Source organism: Leiobunum rupestre, chromosome 1 (assembly GCF_980474605.1).
Source record: "Leiobunum rupestre chromosome 1, qqLeiRupe1.1.hap1, whole genome shotgun sequence".
NCBI classification, from domain to species: domain Eukaryota; kingdom Metazoa; phylum Arthropoda; class Arachnida; order Opiliones; family Sclerosomatidae; genus Leiobunum; species Leiobunum rupestre.
The window spans coordinates 32392579-32413666 of record NC_143384.1 but is presented as its reverse complement, the minus strand read 5'-3'; the positions used below and the strand labels follow the sequence as shown (position 1 = coordinate 32413666).

Here is a 21088-nt window from a genome sequence, read left to right as displayed (position 1 = left end):
GTTTCCACGTCATCAATGCCCATTGACAAATTAGCGTACGACTTCAAAGTAATGGCGGAAAATGACAGTTTGGATGTCGAAGAAGGATTTTGCGTCAATGGCTTGTTTTTGGAAGGTGCGAGGTGGGACTCCGAACTGTAAGTGTTTGGTTACGTTTTTTGAAGGTCAAATTTGCATGGTTCAGGGTCACTAGTAGACTAGGTTCGTAATAAAAGCAAGATGGGGCGTATTACAAGATAGAATGAGCTAGCCTTGTTTAAAGCAGGAGTTCACTAAATTCAATATAGCGTCTAGTATTTCTGTTGCCCTGCTCAAAGGGTTTCAACATTGGCCGCTCCCTCCTCTAGCTGTTGACATTTTCGGCGCTGCTTATTGCTTTGTTGCGGGGGTGATCCCTAAAAAAATGTTGGATGCTATATTCCCTTTATGCTAGGAGTATTCAACTGCCAGTTTGTCGTAAAAGAACCCAATGAAAAATTGTAGCGTTCGAAAGGGTCATCTGGCTGTTGAAACATAAATCTATGACTTTTCCCTCGTATGTTAAGAACATCTCTTGTAATACGTACTTTGATGAGGGCATATAGAAGTTTCATTTCAAATCAAGGAATACCTCTGCGTATTGTTCCATACCAGAGTGACTGAGAAAAATCATTTCACCTCGGGCAGGAATCGAACCTATGACCTTTGGGTTACCGTCCCAACGCCACTACCATTGGACTACCGAGGCCACGTATAATCAGGCCTCGGACATCCAATTTAAGAATGACTCGATCTGGTTCACATTATTGACGGGATACATTTAACCCGTTGTTGACGGTGCCGTAGCATTTTACGTCAACTAATTTATAACAGGACCTTGATAGCCTGTAGTCATAACATTGAGAATTTATTATTTATAATTCCTGCGTAATTATAAATAATAAATTCTCAATTTGATGAGGGCATTTTCTTGAAATAACGAGTCTAATTAATTCTTTCATTAGATTTTGAAAAACGTTTCAAAAACTCTGTGGTCATTTCCTTGAGAGTTTTACTATTCCAGCAGTCCAATATTACATTAACCGAATTCGCTCTGTACCATACTTATGTTTATTATCCATTTATGTTAATAGTAAGTGTAGTGAGCTCGCGTGGCATGAATGGTATTACTTGGGCTTATGGTGCATGGTGCCTTGAGTATTAGCCTAGCTAATTATTGAATTATTAAATCTGTCAAAGCCTTAGAGTTCATTATCAATTACGTCAGGAGTAAATAGGGGGAGTATATTCCTTCTAGCTCTAGTTGGCGTTTCAGTCGAGGGTTAAGGCTTATTCTCGGTAATATTTTCACTTTCTGTAACGCAAAAACGTTTAATTCGGAATGCTTGGAGCAAGAGACATAGAAGAAAAATTTCCAACTTCTCCGTCATGTTCTCTCCCCCTGGCGCATGATTACATTTGACCGGCGTAGCACTTTGAATATGCGTTATTCGTGAGTTCGCACGGTAGAAGCTATAGGGGATGGCTCTCGGGGCAGGCTCTTTTTCTTCTATGTCTTTTGCTTGGATGATCTGGTAGTATGTTAATGTTTAGCAGACCGAAAATATATTTCAGAACTACCAATAACTTTACTTACTGAAGTTGTTGGCGAATAAAATAGAGGTCTTTACAAAATGTAATGAACAAGTTCCGTACGTTATTGAATCTTTGGTACCCAAGATGGGGGAGGAAAACATTTTGGGTCTATAATATTGTTTTATAAGTTTGTCACTTTGAGGAATATTTTGCTGAGAGCTAGTAACGGAGTGACGTCTTCACAAGAATAAAATCTCCCCCTTGCGAGGCGCTGTAAAAGGCTACGTGTGACGCGTTAGCAAGCAGACGAAGCCAGTAGCGGCGCTAAGGGTGGGCTGAAGTGGGCTTTAGCCCCCCTGCATTTCTGAGAGGGGCCACATATTTATATTAAAAGGGCCACATATTCATAATTAAGAGGCCACATATTTTAATTTATGAATTTTCATTATCTCTAGAAATTTGTTTTATTGCCAAGAAACCTTTTTTCTGGAAAAAATCTTTCCAAATCAATTTGTTTACTCAAAAAGGTAGTAGACCATAAACATATGGATTCGGGAGGAAGGTAGCGGAAATTGAGATAAAGTTGAAAAGAAAGGGGCTTATGGGAATTTAGGGAAATATCCCAGGCATGCACGTGTCCCCTCCAGGTCAGATACAAGGTCAGTAGGGGGTCCACAAAACGCGACGAGAGCCGCAACAATAAAACGACCTTGCTCTTCTCGCTTCCTGGAAAATTTTGGGTTTTTTCGATTTCACCACTTTTCCGAAATATGGTCAATCCAAGGTTCCCGCTAAGGGCCACAAAATTCTTAGGGGCCACAAAATAATTAGCCCACCTGTTAAAAAACCTTAGCGTCGCTACTGGACGAAGCCCTTGACGCTCAACGGAGGGGAAATTGTTATTTGTTAATTAACCGTTGATCTCCGTTTGCAGTCGTTGAACGCTCTTTTTCGATTGTTGTAAATGTTATAAAATATCGTCTGTCGTGTCGTCTGCAACTAGCCTTCCCGCGTGCTGTGACGTCACGATTGCGTTTATCAACCAGCCGCTTATTTCGTTGACTCTCCGTTTGCAAACGTGACGTCAATCCCGTAAGTGAAAAAAGTCGTACAGTAGCGAATGCGCATTCAACGGTCCAACCGTTTGCTGTTACTGAACGCGGCCCGTCATGTAATCTGTCTTGTGTATAGCTCTCAGTAAAACTTTTGCATGTGAAGAATAGGAAGCGTCACACTTATGTAAAATATTATAAACTTATGGTTTAAAGTATATTGACCAATTTTCAGTGATCTATGCAAAGTATAAGACGATGGCATAATTTTTAGGTTGTCACCTCCAATGTTGCACAAATTATTTCAATTTTGACAAACTTCCCATGAGGGGATTTAGGTACAACTTTAAATCGACTGGACTATGAACACAGTTGCATTTGTTCTAATGTACTTCAGTCCAGTTTAGGCAATTTTACCAAATCAATAAAATTGCAATACCATACAGCAACTTTTGAAGTCCTAAATTCCTCTAGAAACTCTCTGGTGGAGCAATATCCAGGACAATTATGGGAAGAATTACCTCCACTATGGTTGAAACCAGCATTATTGAAGAACATTGAAACAAACAATAGATACAAGTAAAAAATTCTTTATTTTATAAAAAGGATAGAAAGTTTATTTTAAAATTGTTTAATTTAAATTTGAAGGTGTCCATTGTATAGAACTAGCGAAAGGCGTGGCACAATATCAACAACGGGTCATTCTTCAAATTTTATATTGTCTGTTTATCTTCCAACACACAAACACTCGAGTCATTGGGTAAAACGCGGTGCTGCGCTCTTTTGCCAGCTTGATGATTAAATTAGTGAACAATCGGATTTAGAGGTTCGGCTTTGATGCTTGATAAATCAACACGAGAATCCAATTCATCATCAACTTCACCCACAACAGCACTGAAATAGAAGGCGTCGTTATTTCTGATAATCAACTGCCATAAAAATTATAAAATGTACTAACACATTATCACCCCTGATGATGTACAGGCCTAAAACGACTTGTTCAACACCTTGCAATGAGTTATATACCCTTTCATGACTTTCATCCAATACTAGATTTATTGTTTGATCAAACCCTTTTAACGTTCCCTATTAGATAAGTCATTAAAAAAAAACAAAAAAAGGAAAGTATTAATGTATAGTGAAATACCACAATATTTCTTCCATCAGCTGTAATGACAGATATAGTATCTAATGTTGTTATTAAAGATTATATAGCAATATTTTCTGTAAATATATCGTAAATAAAATTTTCAAAGGATACGATTCAAATATCCTTCTAAAGTTGCCGCCATATTTCATAAGCCTTGGAAAATTACAGTCCAATTACTTATTCACTTTACTACGAGTCAATGCTTATAAACTTAATATTCAAAATATAACTTTCAAATTAATTTAACTCACTCGAAACTTTCAATAAGTCAGAATATAATAAAATTATAAACTTTTATCTGAATTTTTAAAGCGGCCGATTGATTGTAAAAGGTCAGAGGTAAGGGGTTCTTCAAACTTGCATCTGATTGGTGAACTTACTTTCATATAATAATTGGTTCATTTCCTTATCACGTGAGGACGCGTTTCTCTGCCTTTCAAAAGGAGGGTTGTTTGAATCGCTAAAAATTGGTACCAGTAATAGTTGTACAAACACGAAAAAATAAGGCATTATGAGCTCGTTTAAATCTAAACTGAGAACTAGAGATGTTCTTCATCCTAGACCAGGGTAATTATTTTACTTTATATTAAATATTAATTCCATCTTTAACGTTTGTCGTGACCCATATCTAAGCCTTTGCCGACTTTGATTTTTAGACGTATATTTTTGCGTTCAATATCCGGCGAGGGTCTGGATTCTTTCCCCGTGTTTTCTCAAACGCAAAGGGATTCCCAATGTACCATCTCATCGATGAATAAAACAAACTCTCAGCTGTCTTTCAGCTCTCAACTGTCTGAACTCGCATCCCCAAAACGCGCCAGCTCGGAATTTCTAGAACCACCAACAACGTCATCAAGTTACAGTTCCAGATCTAGAGATTCGGGTCATCAATCTAAAAACGTATGGTTTTTATAACTCTTTTTAAGTTATGCAGATACTAAAATGTATTGGATAACTTTACTCAGGAGTCACGTTGGGGTAGCCTCTACAATTTTGTTTTTAAAAACAAATCGAATTCTCTAGAGACGGCTTCAGAGAGTGGTATTGGGAGTTCCAAAAAATCTGAATTTAATGGGAATTTCTCATTTAAGCTGTCAGCTGAGGAGAGGTATGGTTTATATACTTATATACTAATATTAGTATGATTTATAATTTTTTCCAAGTATTTGATGTACTTTTTAAATTTATTAGAGAAATGTTAATGAAGATTGCATCAAATGGCACTCAACAGTCTGAACGGTTAGAAACATTTTTCAAAGACATGAACTCTCATTTTGATAGCCTTGGGGAGCTTCAAGATAATTTTCAAAAATTCAAAGCAACATTTGAGAAGTCCATTGAGGTTAATAAAAAGTCCCAAGCAAAAAAAATGGAGCAAGAATTTACAATCTTCCTGAAAGATATTAAGAAAGATAACGCTGCTATGGCAAAGCTACTAAGGGATATATCTGCTACCATGAAATTGCAAAATGATGACAGTACTATCATGCAATTGCAGAAGGATGTGGTTGCTATTACAAAATTGCATAAGGATGTTTCTGCCATCCCAAAATTACATAAGGATATCATTGCTCTTACAAAATTGCAGAAGGATATCCCCACAATGCTTAAGTTGCTAAAAGCGAAAGAGTTTGAAACCACTAAACAAGAAGACAAAATGTTGAAAGAAATCTCCATCGATACGAAAAAGATTTTTTCTGAACTGAAGCGAGTTTCTCTTGGTTGATATAGATATTTTCATACTAATATTTTAATGTTTTATTTAGAATTCTGAAACAGGACATAGCCAAACAAGGAAATGAGCTCGGATTAGTACAGGAAGAGCTTAAAAAATTTCCTTGGCAGAATCAATTGCTTAAAGAGCCAAAAAAAGACCCACAACAAGTGGCCACAAGATATGAAGTGCCAAAACCAAAAATAAAGAGATATCAACCCAAGATTTTAACAAGCCATGCAACCAATGAGATCAGATCAAAGCTGCGGAAAAATATTCAAATTACCAGCAGAGTTTGCAATGACAACATTAGGGATCTTGATATGGATTTGTCAATGAGTGATGATAACTCTCTTTATGAACCATCGTTTATTGAAACTCCGTTTAGAAAAGTCAAGCCTTACGAACGAGATCAAGTCAATTGTGAATATATTTTTGATTCAATTGCATTTTCAATAGAATTCCCTTGCCGGAATACTCAAAAGTAAAATTACACCCTGAGTATAATGTGATGTTAGTTAGGAAGGTATCAACAATAAACAACAGTTAACAATATATTAAAAAATGTTAATACACATTTATGTTTAGGAAAATTGAGACCAGCGCAACAGGCTAACTCACAAAGCCATAGCTCCTCTCAAATTAAAATATTCCTAAAACATGTTAAAGACCAAATTCCAATTGTAACTATGGTTATTTTTTGATAGCCTTTCTAACTCAAAGAACTTTATCTTGTGGTGTAATTTTCGTTTAATTCCCAACCTGATAAATAAAAAAAATCATAGTTCAATTTCTATTAATAAAATATTGTACCAATATAGCACTAATTAAAAAGTGTGCAAGTAAAGTTTATTTAAAACAAATAATAAACCCAACTAGTTTCGGACACGTTATTACACCGTCATCACGGGTATGACCGAGGGGTAAGACACTCTGCGAACTCGGTGTACACTGCCGTACCTTTTGACAGTGCTAAATGGAACTCGCAAACTCTTGAAAATATGTACCTTTAACAGTGCTAAATGCACGAACTCTGTGTACAGATTATCTGAGACTGTCTTACCCCTCGGGTATGACCCGTTTACAAAGTTTTGCTTTTAAAAATCCTTTAAAACATTTTTTTTCAGTTATCGAATTTATCAACACCATGTCCAAAATTTGATAAATGGAAAAAACTGTTTTAAAGGATTTTTAAAAGCTTATAAATAAGAGAAACTTTGTAAAGGGGTCATAACCCTGATGACGGCACAATAACATGTCCGAAACTAGTCGGGTCTATATTTTTTTGTTTTAAATAAACTTTTCTTGTGCACTTTTTAATATCGTTGTTATTGTCTTTTTAATTAGTGTATTAGCACAAGTAGCTATTATTATTTTAACCATTGCAGCACCTTGCAGTAATAACAAGAAAATGGAAAGTAGTCTGTACAGGACCAAAAATTATGTAAGATATTTTAATACTTCAAATAGTCATATATTTATTTATATAAAATTGATCAATAAATCTTTAAAAAGTGGAATAAAGTAAAATCAAATGAGGATTTTTTTCCTGTTATAGAATCCAATTGCCTGGATTTAGTAGCAGCGTCACATCTTATGCAATGTTACTGGCAGTTTTGTTTTTTCATTTTCTTGAAGCTGTAAGTAAAGCTTCTTTTTTATTTTATGTTTAAAGTCTAAGTAGTTTTTACATTGTTATCCTTGTCTTTATTATTACTTTCACACGTATTTATTATCAGATATTAAAAGGTTTTTACCCTTGAATGAGTGTATAAAATGACTCCAAGAAATGTAGTTACGATGCCAAGTAGCTGCAATGACTGAATGGTTTCTTGGAATACTAAGTAGCCACCTATCAGCGTTAAGCAAAATTTAAGTTGACCCACAACGTTATAACTGGTTAACATAATTAAGGAAATATCTTTTGACTTAAGATTAACGTGGCTAAATTAGTATCAGTGTTGTACTCTTTAAAGGATACGTAACTGCGGATGTATTTCCAATAATCCAATAAATAGAGAGATTGATCGCAAACGCTACTGTACACGACGCAATAACAAAAACCTATTGAAAATAATTTATCAATTAGTTTCTGTAGTATTGCAAGAATTTATGATTGACGTACAAATTCTTTCAGTGTCCATATGTTATTTGTTAATAAATACCATGGTTGATCTACGATTAAAACAATTATAAATAGTAAGGCAGCTGACAATGGAGCTTGATAATATAAGAGTTGCATTGAATTGACTTGGAATTCCTTCTGTTTCTCTCCAACCCACTAAATGAACAAAAAATTCATTACTTAAGAGTTTAGGAATATATTTTGGAATAGGTAACAAACCACTTGATATAGAGATGTAATAAACACTCCTGTTAACGCAAATATTGTTCCCGTTAAGTTAAACTTAATATCGTAAAGAGAATTTAGGAATACACCCAGGGAAACTGGAACCTAGGAATTTATTTAAAACTTGTTACTAAAACTGATAGTGTTTTGACATTATATAAAGGTCTTACTAAAGTAAGTTTGACTCGAGTAGAAAATGTTTTCTGATAGAAAAATGACTGAATAATCATGATCACAGGCATCGTAAGGTTTTTCGTAACTTGATATGTTCCAACAGTATTATATTCTAACGATAAGTTGGTGAAAACCACAAACCCGCAAAATGTAATAGCTAATGGCACCATTTTAATTAAGGGTAAGTATTTAACTTGAAATATATCAAATCTTTGGCACAATTCGAGACCGAGGTAGGTGGTTACGAAGTGTATGAATGTTAATGTCATGTTAGGGAAATTGACATTTTGGTACAACCATTTATTCAATAAAACAATGGTTATGGATAATGCCAAATTACTGACTAGGCAAACTAAAGTTAAGCTTTTCGAAGGCATGATACTTAGCTAAGGCTATATCAAATGAGATATACGGTTTTCACTGTAACAAAGCAATTCATGAAATTTTAATATTCTAAATCTATATATTTATACAATATCTTCATTCTATAAAAATATTAAAAATTTACTTTAATTAACAGATTTTAAACTCAAGAACTTTCCTCCATTTTGAATTTCCCGAAAACTGTCGAAAGAGCCACCTACCGGTGACTCTGTAATAAAACATTATTTTTCCATCATTGCGATATACGATAATTATTGTAAACGTCGATAATTTCAAGTAAATTATTAATTACAATAATTTTGAATGACTATTGCGATATTTTACAGAGATGTAATGTTAATCGACGCCTAGTGAAATAAAATAGTATACATAGTTTATATACATTATACAGAGATGTTAATTTATTAGGGTAAGTAATACCATAAGTTACATAATAATAATAATAAGTATGACACTTCATATTGCTTTAATGCTAATTTTCTAACCGAACCTTTTTTGGCACTGATACTCTCTTCAATCCAGCTGACTTACCGTTTTCGATGATTACGTTTTTGTTAAAAATTTAAGCCTAATATAAATATCGGAGAGCACGCCTATTCTGTAAATATTCGAAATCCAATTTTCGATCGATAACTAGATTTCGAACTTCGAGATCTCGACGAATGGTATAAATCAATGCAAATTGTCGAAGTTGATCTCTACATGGTATAGGGCATCGAGATCGAATTGCCCCCCTGGAGTCGCGAGGGGCTTTGGCTTTGTTTAGAAGCGCGCGTGCGAATCATGCGTGATAAAAAAGACATGAGCTCGTGGCGCCGAGAAAAACTTTTTTAATTTTTTATCATTTTAGCCTAATATTCCGCCTATCTATCGGAAACCAGATATTTCGGCTTAGCGAAAGTTTCGCATATTTTAGACTCTAGAGGGCTCTGTGCTGAGAAAACATCTTGATTACGCAATAACTATGAAAATCAGTTTGGTTGTAAATCTCGTTAATTTTCATGCTTATTGCTATTATGTTACTTATGGTAATACCATATGTAACATATTTACTCATAAGTATGCCACTAGCTCTATTTCTTCACTAACGGTTTGTTTCACAGATATTGCGTCATCCATACCCTACGTTATATTTGATGTCATCGAATCTCAAATACCGATAATGCCGTCGCTCAATTAGCTCTACTTCTGATAAACCGACGGCCATTATTTTAGTAAACAAACCGGTTTGAACAACCAAGGCTTAGGAGCTTAAATGAACTACAATATACTGTCAAGTGCTGTTAATGCAATAAATAAAGTTTTCGGAGACTCAGGTTCTAAAATAAATTTGCATTGTCAAATAAAAAAGTAGGTTTATTGAAAAAATAGTTGAAATTCAGCTTTTCTGGGGCATCTACAAAGTCTTTGCAGATTCTTTTGACCCTAGGCCTAACTCTTCTAGGCTTGGTATGGGTTTTAAAAACGCTGGTGGAATATCCCACTTCGACGACTTGTTCCATTTCCGGAAAGTTATCTCTGAACCGAACCGTATTAGTCATTTTCCCTAAGTTTTCTTTTTCTAAACTACTCATTATTTAACTTCATCCGCACAAACCGAGCGAGTTTATAAATTTCAATAAAGCTACATTGGGCTGACTAAAATTCCGACGCAAAAAATCTAACGTAGTCCACCTTTTTACTGGTACCGTTAGTGAAGATTTTTTAATTGAATAAAGGTACAGTGGCATACTTATTGAGTAATTATGTTACATATGATGACACTAATAATTGTCTCAACATAGTCATTATCTTTATGTTAAAATAAATATATGCTTGGTGCTACTTATCGTGATTTTCCGAAACTAAAACCACAAGCAGCCAATGGAATTTAATATAAATATGATTAAAATATTTTACACACGATCTCCTTATTATTGGCATATTTTCAAATATTATCTATGACGTTGGAAGCGATTGCTCAAAAAGTAACGAAACCAGTGGCGGCCTAAGGGGGGGCGGGGGGGCGGTCCGTCCCGGGTACCAGGGCAGCAGGGGGTGCCAATCAGAACGATCAAACTTGAAGAAGACGGACCCGTGAAAACTTCTGCACGGTCCTGGGGGGTGTCACAAAACACTGCCGCCGCCCCGGGGACCCAGTCTTCTTAAGCCGCCACTGCACGAAACCAGAACAAAATTGGTCCTTGAACACCAGCCCTCTCAAGTTGACGGATTTTGAAATGACGTTTTAGCGCGCGACACTACAGAAACATGTCTTGGGCACACAGCCTTCTTTGCATGCTTTTTTGACCATAACATGTAGAGGTTTTTTCAAGCGCAAAATGAATTTTGAAAGCCGTCAATTTTGGGATTAATTGTAAATTTAAGCATAATTTTAAATTTTTACTGCTCATTAAAATAACTTAGCTCAATTTTATCACTTATGTTCTAAAAAAATCGTATTTACCGCCAAATTTTGCAGAATATTATCAATTGTTTCTGAAATCGATATTTTTCTGGATTGGTACTCTAATTTGATTTGCAAGACCTGGCAACGCTGGCCGCTTCGCCCTAAAAAATGTGTATTGCCGGAAACTTTTGTAAATATTTCAAAGAAATTGTTTAAACTTATTCTAAATCGTCTAGTTTGTTTTAAATTGGTTTTATATTGATGTAGATGTATTTAAATGGATACTTTTCATAGAATGAGTTTACTTAGAAACTACTACTTGTATTGTAGTTGTTCGTTAAGCCTTTGCTTCGTGAAATAAGGAATTCTTGTTTTTCATCATTAAATGATTATCTGTTCATCAAAGTAGTAGTAGTAGTAGTAGACATAATTAATCAACGATGTTTAATCGATTCCTCAACAAGATTGCTGACACTGGAAAAGTAATTTTTAGTTTGTTTTATCATGTCTTGTTTCCCAATTTCGACTTGGTTGAAACTATGGTCTTTGTAGGCAAGCCCTAATCGCTCTGCAGGCTCAGGTAGTGAAGATTTGGGCAGTCCTGATGAATTTCAAACACCAGAAGCTGCTGAAGTATTTGCCAGTGTTCTATTATTAAAATAAATTACCTGATTCCTAAATAATTATCATATTTAAGGGCTTTCTATGTCCAGCTTGTATGATTGGCTTCCCAAGTGCGGAAACTTTACAAGATCATTATGAAACTAGTCACACGACTAGCGGCTCAGGTGAAACTCATGTTTGTTCTGCCTGTAAGATGAAATTAGCCACCGCAAGAGAGTTGGAGGCCCATTTTGCAAGACACCATATGCCTCCCAAGATCAACGATAAGTCTGATATCGAAGAAGCTGAGTTGTTGTCTAATTCAACTCTGCGACAAGAATTAGATGATTTGCACACTTCTTTGAAAGAGGAACGATGGTACACCCATGAGTTGAAGAAGGAAATTGAAAGATTACACACCAGCGTAGAGTTTAGCAAAGGAAACGCCAATTCTCGCACTGAAGCTGACATGTTTTACCAAAATCAGATTAAAGTGTTGGAAGAAAGTAAATCACTGGCCTTAAATGAAGTGGTGTTATTGAAAGAGCATTTGAGTGATAGCCGCGAGGAACTGTCACGATTAAGGCTTGAGAAAGATAAGCTTGAACAACGGGCAGCTACTCTGGTAAGCTTTTCAAATTTTCTATTTCCTTAGTATATTAAATGTGCAGTCACTTGTACTCATTAGGCAAGTGATTTGGCTAATATCAAAGCCAATTTAGACGAAGTTGTAACCGAGAAGTTCGTTCTTAGCCAAAAATATAAAGATTCACAGGCAGAGGTTGCCAGTTTACAGGTGGAGGTACAGCAGAGAATTGGTGCAGAGGATGCCCTGCTTCTACGTCAAGAATTAGTCAATGTTCAACGTGCCATGGATGAATTGACTTTAGCCAAAGAAGTAGAGAGGGAACAGCTACAATTAGTTTGCCAAAAGTGAGATTTTATTTTAAAACTTACTTGCATTTCATTTTTAATTTCAATTAACATGATTTCACTTGGTTTTCCTTTAGATTAGAAGCGGAGAAAGGTGATTTGCAAAATGCTCTCTTATGTACACCTGACTTAGCTGAAATTGATAGGTAACTCGCTATTTCATTCTTGCGCTCTAAATTTTTGGTATTTTTGGGTTCCGAGCCACGCTTTTAGTATGAAAAACTTCACTTTTAAAGTGGTTTCCAGTACTCTAATAATTAGGCTTACAACAAAAAAATAGTGAACTGATAGACTGCCAAACAACTGACAATAAACTGCTAGTGCACCCTACGTTATGTAACTTGTGGTTTCGTTTTCTACATTTAAAATCAGTGACCAATCAGAAACAACTGAGACTTTACCTCACTGAATAAGAAATCTTAAGGCGAAACCAAAGGGAAATTTTTTGTAGCTTTTCCCGCCATTTTTAAAGGATTGCGAGTAGTGTTTTGGTAATTATTATTAGCTGAAAACTATTCGTGAGTTCTGAACCGTTAAGAGAACGGCTTAGGACTCGGCTGTGACGTCACGCAAAAGTTCTGGATAGTTCAGAACTTTTGTACGAATAGTTGTGATTCGTACGATTTGACGTATGCAGCCCGATGTGCAAACGAATTTTAGAGATTTCAACCTTGAGTTCCGGCCAGTACTTGCTCTTGAGCAGGTACCATTTAGAACGGTTCAACAAGAGGTTCTTGTCTGCGAATAGTTTGCATTTGGGTAGTTCTAGAATATTTTTTTGCTGAATAGTGCGCATGGGGACTGGTTGAACGGTTCAGAACTCACGAATAGTTTTCAGCTATTATTATTATCTTTTGTAACATAATTAGTATTAATTACTCATAAGTGTGCCAGAAAGAACTTTTTCTCAATGAGACCTTGTTGCAAGGATATGACGTAATTGACGTCACTTCCCAGTCGATGCCGGTTTTATCATCAAAAAACCAGTTCTAGGGGGGAGGGAAGGAAGTTAATACCAGTTTTACGCGACGTTAGTCAGTATTTTCTTTGGTGGCTGTGAAACAAGGTCTCATTTAAATTTTGAATACAGAGATGTTAAATAGACGGTAAAATAAATGGGGGTGGAATTTTAAACTTAAAAACTGGACACTAGCCAGGGAGGGAACACCGGATTGGTTGGTATTGGAGCATGCGCAGAGACCAATTTTTAACTGTCGCCGAGTAACAAATATCTAAATCATGATTCTTCGTAGAGCACGTGGCGCCATCTAAGTAAACTGACAATTATATTTTGGGAATAAAAGCTAGACCAAATGGTTGTTTAACTGTAAATTTACCTATAACTTGAATTCTTTAAATTAAAATACAAATTATTAATTGAGATCAATCGTAATAGACGAGAAAAACGATTGAAATGACTTCAGTGACAATTAAAGTCGCGAAGTGGGGAGGCTGGCAGCCATGCTGTCACGAAACGTTTCCCCTTTTTTCCTACCCCCAAATTCAAAAACCCTTCAGAGGCTGGGAAGCCATTGGAATTTATTTTACCATCTATAGAGGCACACTATTAGTAATTATGTTACATATGTTATTATTGAAAGGGGTGGAAAGCCGCGCACTTCGACCTTAGGTCCATTGTGCAACCCCCAGCCTGTGACTTTTAGTAAAAGTCCTATTTCGGACACAAAATAATAATACTTTTGAGCACTCGAAAGTTAATATTAAACCTCGATTTGAGACTAAACCCATTTTCAGCTTTTCATCGGAATCGAGTACTTGCACATGCGTATTTACGCTATTGTTAGATATTTGAAAACCCAGCTTAGATTCTTGATTATGTTTTACTCATTTATATATTTTTTTTATTTTATTTAATAGGATGCGGTCCCAAATATCAGAGTTAAACGAGACAGTCAAAGAACTAAAAGATGAGAAAATGAAAATGCATGAAACATTCGAGGAGAGGTTTGAAGAGTTCCATTCATCGTCTGCAAAAGAACTTTTAGCGGAGAGGGAAAAGGCTTCCAAACTGGAAAAGCATAGTGCTACGATAGAAGCATCCCTTGAGGAAACTAAAAATGCGTTTAAGTTATTGAAAGAAGAAAGTTCCAAACAGATAATTCAACTTCAACTGGAGTCGAAGCAAAATATGCAAGAACATTCCCAAGAAATGTACGGATTGCGTTCCGAATCTGATAATTTACAAAGGCATTTAGAAGAAAAAGAAGTTCTAGTCGATGAAATGAAAGCCAAATTACAGAGGCTCGAAAATCAGTGCCAAGAAAATGTAAGATTCATTATTTAGCTGACTAGGAGCGTAATTTTGGCGATGTCTTCTATTAATGTTACCACAGGTATTTAATATATATTTGCCATAAAAGTGAAATATGAACCTTCGCTATCTTGAGTTAAGTTGAAATGGTCATGAATTGACCTCAAAAGTCCAAACCAAGGAAGAATACGTGACAGATATTCGTGATCTTATAGTTTAAGAAAATTGCTATGTGATATGTATTCTGCCCTGCACTGTTGCAAAGCAGCTACAGCAAAAAATATCAAGTATTATATGGGCAAAGATATTTCTGACCAGTAGGGTCATTCGGGAGTTGCAGACCACACTTGATAAAATGCTCATGATAATAAATTCATTTTTTCTGTTTTATTTTAATAAATTTACTTTATCATTGCTGTACTCACAAGGAGAGTTCCCTAGGTGTTTATTGCCGATTTTGTTCAAAGTCGGGCGTAATGTAAACCTATATGTTGTATGAAATTTCCCAAAGGGAGATGTTGCACTACCCATTCGTTTTGCCATGACAACCGAAAATGTTTTTGACCACTTAAAACAAAAAATCTCCAATTAAAAAAGTATGGGATTTTCTACAAATGTTTAATAAATTTAAAATCACGGTAAATTGGAACATTTTTGGGGTAAAATAATGAAAATCTTATTTTTATTTGAAGTGGTCACAAACATTTTCGGTTGACATGCCAATTGAATGGGTAGTGCAACATCTGCTTTTGGTAAATTTCATGTCTCATATAGGTATACATTACTATCGACTTTGAACAAAATTGGCAATGAACACCTCAGGTGCTCTCCTTGTGAGTGACACTGCCTTTAGTGACGTAAAATTGCTTCTTTTCTAGAATTCTTTACTGGAAAAGTACAAAGATGAAATCTCAGAAAAATCTTCGCAGCTTGACGAATTCCATAAGCTTTTAAATGAGAAGCAGTTAAAAATGTCTAGTATTGAAACTCATTTTATTAAATTACAAGAGCAGCTTGGAAGGTTGGAAGTAGAAAGAACAGATCTTTATGCTAAAGTAAAGAAGGTTTTTTTTTAACATATTAAGTTTAATTTGCACTTACATATGTGATTTTTCTATAATTTTAATAGATTGAATCTGGTGATGGAGCTAAAACAGCGATAGCTCAGTTACAGCAGGAAAATTCTACTTTACAAGATCAAGTGAAAAAGCTTCAGGATGCAGCAATCGAATTTCAAAAGGAAATGAAGACTAAAGTGGATGATGCCAATAACCAACTTAAACAGCAAAAAGAGAAAACTTCGAATGTTGAAAAGGAAGTTAATAAGGCAAAAACTGCATTAACTCAAGCAGATGAGCAAATTAAAGAGCTAACTGGGAAATGTGGAAGATTGGAAAATGAAATTGAGAAAAAAGTAAGTTTCTTTTACAATCTTATATTTTGACAGACCAAGGCTTAAGCACGTTTTAATGGTTTTTTTTTTGGCAAGCAAAGGCTAATTAAAGATAATTTTCCTCAGGAAAAACGATTAGCGAATATTGAAGCTTCCAAAGCTGCTGAGAGGCTTGAAATGGAGAAGCTACTGCTGGCTGAACAGCAAAAAATTGATGACAACCTTCTCAAGGTGGCTGAAGTTCAATCCCGCCTTGATGAAGCTAACAAACAACTCTCAGCTGAACAAAAGTCTTCCCAAGATTATAGACAAAGACTTCAAAAAGTACAAGCCAAGAGTGTTGAAACAGAAAAACAGCTAACTGCCATGCGGGAGAAAGAAAGCTCTCTACTCAATCAATTATCGGAAGGAAAGAAGGTGCTAGAATCAACTAAATCCAAAAAGACAGCTGCAGAAGCCAAATTGGCAAAATTAGACGAAGAGCTGAAGAAAAAGGATGCATCGCTTAAGGAGTCTATTGAATTGGTGCAAAAATTAGAAGGTAATTGCGCATTGGTTTTCTTAGCATTTACAAATTCAGTTTAACCAACCCTTAAGGGTCTTCTAAAGCCAAGGCTCAACTTTATATTAATTTTGACAGGCCAAAGCTTAAGTTTTAACATATAAACCAACCCAAGATTAAGTTTATATTCATAGTGACATGCTATGGCTTAAGTTCAAATTCATATTGACATACTATGGCTTTTGTTTCAATTCATGTTGACGTGCTATGGCTTAAGTTTATATTCGTATTGACCAACAGGATTAATTTTTTTCCTATTAACCAACAGGATTAAGTTTATTCCTATTGACCAACAGGATTAAGTTTATTCCTATTGACCAACAGGATTAAGTTTATTCCTATTGACCAACAGGATTAAGCTTATATTCATATTGACCAACAGGGTTAAGTTTATATTCATATTGACCAACAGGATTAAGTTTATATTCATATTGACAGCCCAAGGCTTATGTTTATATTCATATTGACAGCCCAAATGTTAGGTTTATATTCATATTGACAGCCCAAGGCTTGTTTATATTCATATTGACAGCCCAAGGCTTGTTTATATTCATATTGACAGCCCAAGGCTTATGTTTATATTCATATTGACAGCCCAAGGCTTATGTTTATATTCATATTGATAGCCCAAGGCTTGTTTATATTCATATTGACAGCCCAAGGCTTATGTTTATATTCATATTGACAGCCCAAGGCTTATGTTTATATTCATATTGACAGCCCAAATGTTAGGTTTATATTCATATTGACAGCCCAAATGTTAGGTTTATATTCATATTGACAGCCCAAATGTTAGGTTTATATTCATATTGACAGCCCAAATGTTAGGTTTATATTCATATTGACAGCCCAAGGCTTGTTTATATTCATATTGACAGCCCAAGGCTTATGTTTATATTCATATTGACAGCCCAAGGCTTGTTTATGTTCATATTGACAGCCCAAGGCTTATGTTTATATTCATATTGACAGCCCAAATGTTAGGTTTATATTCATATTGACAGCCCAAGGCTTGTTTATATTCATATTGACAGCCCAAGGCTTATGTTTATATTCATATTGACAGCCCAAGGGTTAGGTTTATATTCATATTGACAGCCCAAGGGTTAGGTTTACATTCATATTGACAGCCCAAGGCTTATGTTTATATTCATATTGACAGCCCAAGGCTTATGTTTATATTCATATTGACAGCCCAAATGTTAGGTTTATATTCATATTGACAGCCCAAGGCTTGTTTATATTCATATTGACAGCCCAAGGCTTATGTTTATATTCATATTGACAGCCCAAGGCTTGTTTATATTCATATTGACAGCCCAAGGCTTATGTTTATATTCATATTGACAGCCCAAATGTTAGGTTTATATTCATATTGACAGCCCAAGGCTTGTTTATATTCATATTGACAGCCCAAGGCTTATGTTTATATTCATATTGACAGCCCAAGGGTTAGGTTTATATTCATATTGACAGCCCAAGGGTTAGGTTTACATTCATATTGACAGCCCAAGGCTTATGTTTATATTCATATTGACAGCCCAAGGCTTATGTTTATATTCATATTGACAGCCCAAGGCTTATGTTTATATTCATATTGACAGCCCAAGGCTTATGTTTATATTCATATTGACAGCCCAAATGTTAGGTTTATATTCATATTGACAGCCCAAGGCTTGTTTATATTCATATTGACAGCCCAAGGCTTATGTTTATATTCATATTGACAGCCCAAGGCTTGTTTATATTCATATTGACAGCCCAAGGCTTATGTTTATATTCATATTGACAGCCCAAGGCTTGTTTATATTCATATTGACAGCCCAAGGCTTATGTTTATATTCATATTGACAGCCCAAATGTTAGGTTTATATTCATATTGACAGCCCAAGGCTTATGTTTATATTCATATTGACAGCCCAAGGCTTATGTTTATTTTCATACTGACAGCCCAAATGTTAGGTTTATATTCATATTGACAGCCCAAGGCTTGTTTATATTCATATTGACAGCCCAAGGCTTATGTTTATATTCATATTGACAGCCCAAGGCTTATGTTTATATTCATATTGACAGCCCAAGGCTTGTTTATATTCATATTGACAGCCCAAGACTTATGTTTATATTCATATTGACAGCCCAAGGCTTGTTTATATTCATATTGACAGCCCAAGGCTTATGTTTATATTCATATTGACAGCCCAAATGTTAGGTTTATATTCATATTGACAGCCCAAGGCTTATGTTTATATTCATACTGACAGCCCAAGGCTTATGTTTATATTCAAACTGACAGCCCAAGTCTTATGTTTATATTCATATTGACAGCCCAAGGGTTATGTTTATATTCATATTGACAGCCCAAGGGTTAGGTTTACATTCATATTGACAGCCCAAGGGTTAGGTTTACATTCATATTATCAGCCCAAGGCTTATGTTTATATTCATATTATCAGCCCAAGGCTTATGTTTATATTCATATTGACAGCCCAAGGCTTATGTTTATATTCATATTGACAGCCCAAGGCTTATGTTTATATTCATATTGACAGCCCAAGGCTTATGTTTATATTCATACTGACAGCCCAAGGCTTATTTTTATATTCATATTGACAGCCCAAGGCTTATGTTTATATTCATATTGACAGCCCAAGGCTTATGTTTATATTCATATTGACAGCCCAAGGTTTATGTTTATATTCATATTAACAGCCCAAATGTTAGGTTTATATTAATATTGACAGCCCAAGGCTTGTTTATATTCATATTGACAGCCCAAGGGTTAGGTTTATATTCATATTGACAGCCCAAGGGTTAGGTTTATATTCATATTGACAGCCCAAAGGTTAGGTTTATATTCATATTGACAGCACAAGGGTTAGGTTTATATTCATATTGACAGCCCAAGTCTTATGTTTATATTCATATTGACAGCCCAAGGCTTATGTTTATATTCATATTGACAGCCCAAGGCTTATGTTTATATTCATATTGACAGCCCAAGGCTTATGTTTATATTCATATTGACAGCCCAAGGCTTATGTTTATATTCATATTGACAGCCCAAGGCTTATGTTTATATTCATATTGACAGCCCAAATGTTAGGTTTATATTCATATTGACAGCCCAAATGTTAGGTTTATATTCATATTGACAGCCCAAGGCTTATGTTTATATTCATATTGAATGCCCAAGGCTTATGTTTATATTCATATTGACAGCCCAAGGCTTATGGTTATATTCATATTGACAGCCCAAGGCTTATGGTTATATTCATATTGACAGCCCAAGGGTTAGGTTTACATTCATATTGACAGCCCAAGGCTTATGTTTATATTAATATTGACAGCCCAAGGCTTGTTTATATTCATATTGACAGCCCAAGGCTTATGTTTATATTCATATTGACAGCCCAAATGTTAGGTTTATATTAATATTGACAGCCCAAGGCTTGTTTATATTCATATTGACAGCCCAAGGCTTGTTTATATTCATATTGACAGCCCAAGGCTTGTTTATATTCATATTGACAGCCCAAGGCTTATGTTTATATTCATATTGACAGCCCAAATGTTAGGTTTATATTCATATTGACAGCCCAAGGCTTGTTTTTATTCATATTGACAGCCCAAGGCTTGTTTATATTCATATTGACAGCCCAAGGCTTATGTTTATATTCATATTGACAGCCCAAGGCTTGTTTATATTCATATTGACAGCCCAAGGCTTATGTTTATATTCATATTGACAGCCCAAGGCTTATGTTTATATTCATATTGACAGCCCAAGGCTTGTTTATATTCATATTGACAGCCCAAGGCTTATGTTTATATTCATATTGACAGCCCAAGGGTTAGGTTTATATTCATATTGACAGCCCAAGGGTTAGGTTTATATTCATATTGACAGCCCAAGGGTTAGGTTTACATTCATATTGACAGCCCAAGGCTTATGTTTATATTCATATTGACAGCCCAAGGCTTATGTTTATATTCATATTGACAGCCCAAGGCTTATGTTTATATTCATATTGACAGCCCAAGGCTTATGTTTATATTCATATTGACAGCCCAAATGTTAGGTTTATATTCATATTGACAGCCCAAGGCTTATGTTTATATTCATATTGACAGCCCAAGGCTTATGTTTATATTCATATTGACAGCCCAAGGTTTATGTTTATATTCATATTAACAGCCCAAATGTTAGGTTTATATTAATATTGACAGCCCAAGGCTTGTTTATATTCATATTGACAGCCCAAGGGTTAGGTTTATATTCATATTGACAGCCCAAGGGTTAGGTTTATATTCATATTGACAGCCCAAAGGTTAGGTTTATATTCATATTGACAGCACAAGGGTTAGGTTTATATTCATATTGACAGCCCAAGTCTTATGTTTATATTCATATTGACAGCCCAAGGCTTATGTTTATATTCATATTGACAGCCCAAGGCTTATGTTTATATTCATATTGACAGCCCAAGGCTTATGTTTATATTCATATTGACAGCCCAAGGCTTATGTTTATATTCATATTGACAGCCCAAGGCTT

General features: G+C 35.3%; 5 protein-coding genes across 7 annotated transcripts in view; 3 read left to right on the top strand and 2 right to left on the bottom strand.

Moving 5' to 3' along the window:
* Positions 1-7: 7 nt before the first annotated feature.
* Positions 8-3473, top strand: LOC149962158 (dynein axonemal heavy chain 12-like). The gene is made up of 3 exons (XM_090179014.1): positions 8-137; positions 3081-3185; positions 3255-3473. Exons 1-3 carry the CDS (start codon positions 16-18, stop codon positions 3406-3408), a joined length of 381 nt encoding a protein of 126 aa, XP_090035140.1. The 5' UTR covers positions 8-15; the 3' UTR covers positions 3409-3473.
* LOC149962157 (U6 snRNA-associated Sm-like protein LSm8) lies at positions 3181-4078 on the bottom strand. Its single transcript, XM_090179018.1, has 5 exons — positions 4008-4078; positions 3868-3909; positions 3754-3794; positions 3565-3692; positions 3181-3500 (listed from the first exon to the last, which is right to left on the bottom strand). Exons 2-5 carry the CDS (start codon positions 3896-3898, stop codon positions 3410-3412), a joined length of 291 nt encoding a protein of 96 aa, XP_090035144.1. The 5' UTR covers positions 3899-3909; positions 4008-4078; the 3' UTR covers positions 3181-3409.
* A 97-nt stretch (positions 4079-4175) lies between these two features.
* Positions 4176-7146, top strand: LOC149962156 (uncharacterized). Of its 2 annotated transcripts, XM_090178970.1 has the most exons (7): positions 4176-4323; positions 4413-4656; positions 4722-4864; positions 4948-5463; positions 5523-5893; positions 6859-6914; positions 7029-7146. In XM_090178970.1, exons 1-7 carry the CDS (start codon positions 4268-4270, stop codon positions 7047-7049), a joined length of 1407 nt encoding a protein of 468 aa, XP_090035096.1. In that variant the 5' UTR covers positions 4176-4267; the 3' UTR covers positions 7050-7146. The 2 variants fall into 2 exon arrangements, with proteins under 2 accessions (XP_090035096.1, XP_090035104.1); XM_090178978.1 differs by lacking the exons at positions 6859-6914; positions 7029-7146 and adding an exon at positions 6059-6222 and having other exon boundaries at positions 5523-5996.
* LOC149962155 (solute carrier family 35 member E3-like) lies at positions 6841-8589 on the bottom strand. The gene is made up of 6 exons (XM_090179004.1): positions 7991-8589; positions 7815-7925; positions 7596-7751; positions 7452-7534; positions 7228-7366; positions 6841-7108 (listed from the first exon to the last, which is right to left on the bottom strand). The coding sequence occupies exons 1-6, from the start codon at positions 8369-8371 to the stop codon at positions 7058-7060; spliced, it is 921 nt and encodes a 306-aa protein (XP_090035130.1). The 5' UTR covers positions 8372-8589; the 3' UTR covers positions 6841-7057.
* A 2251-nt stretch (positions 8590-10840) lies between these two features.
* Positions 10841-21088, top strand: part of LOC149962154 (uncharacterized) — a 31282-nt gene continuing 21034 nt past the window's right edge. For both annotated transcript variants that reach the window (XM_090178875.1, XM_090178864.1), the window contains exons 1-10: positions 10841-10957; positions 11035-11249; positions 11320-11400; positions 11465-11995; positions 12059-12303; positions 12381-12449; positions 14182-14590; positions 15454-15630; positions 15705-15989; positions 16095-16509. In XM_090178875.1, the coding sequence (XP_090035001.1) occupies positions 11208-11249; positions 11320-11400; positions 11465-11995; positions 12059-12303; positions 12381-12449; positions 14182-14590; positions 15454-15630; positions 15705-15989; positions 16095-16509 (2254 nt within the window). In that variant the 5' untranslated portion in view covers positions 10841-10957; positions 11035-11207. The remainder of the gene's footprint in view (positions 10958-11034; positions 11250-11319; positions 11401-11464; positions 11996-12058; positions 12304-12380; positions 12450-14181; positions 14591-15453; positions 15631-15704; positions 15990-16094; positions 16510-21088) is intronic.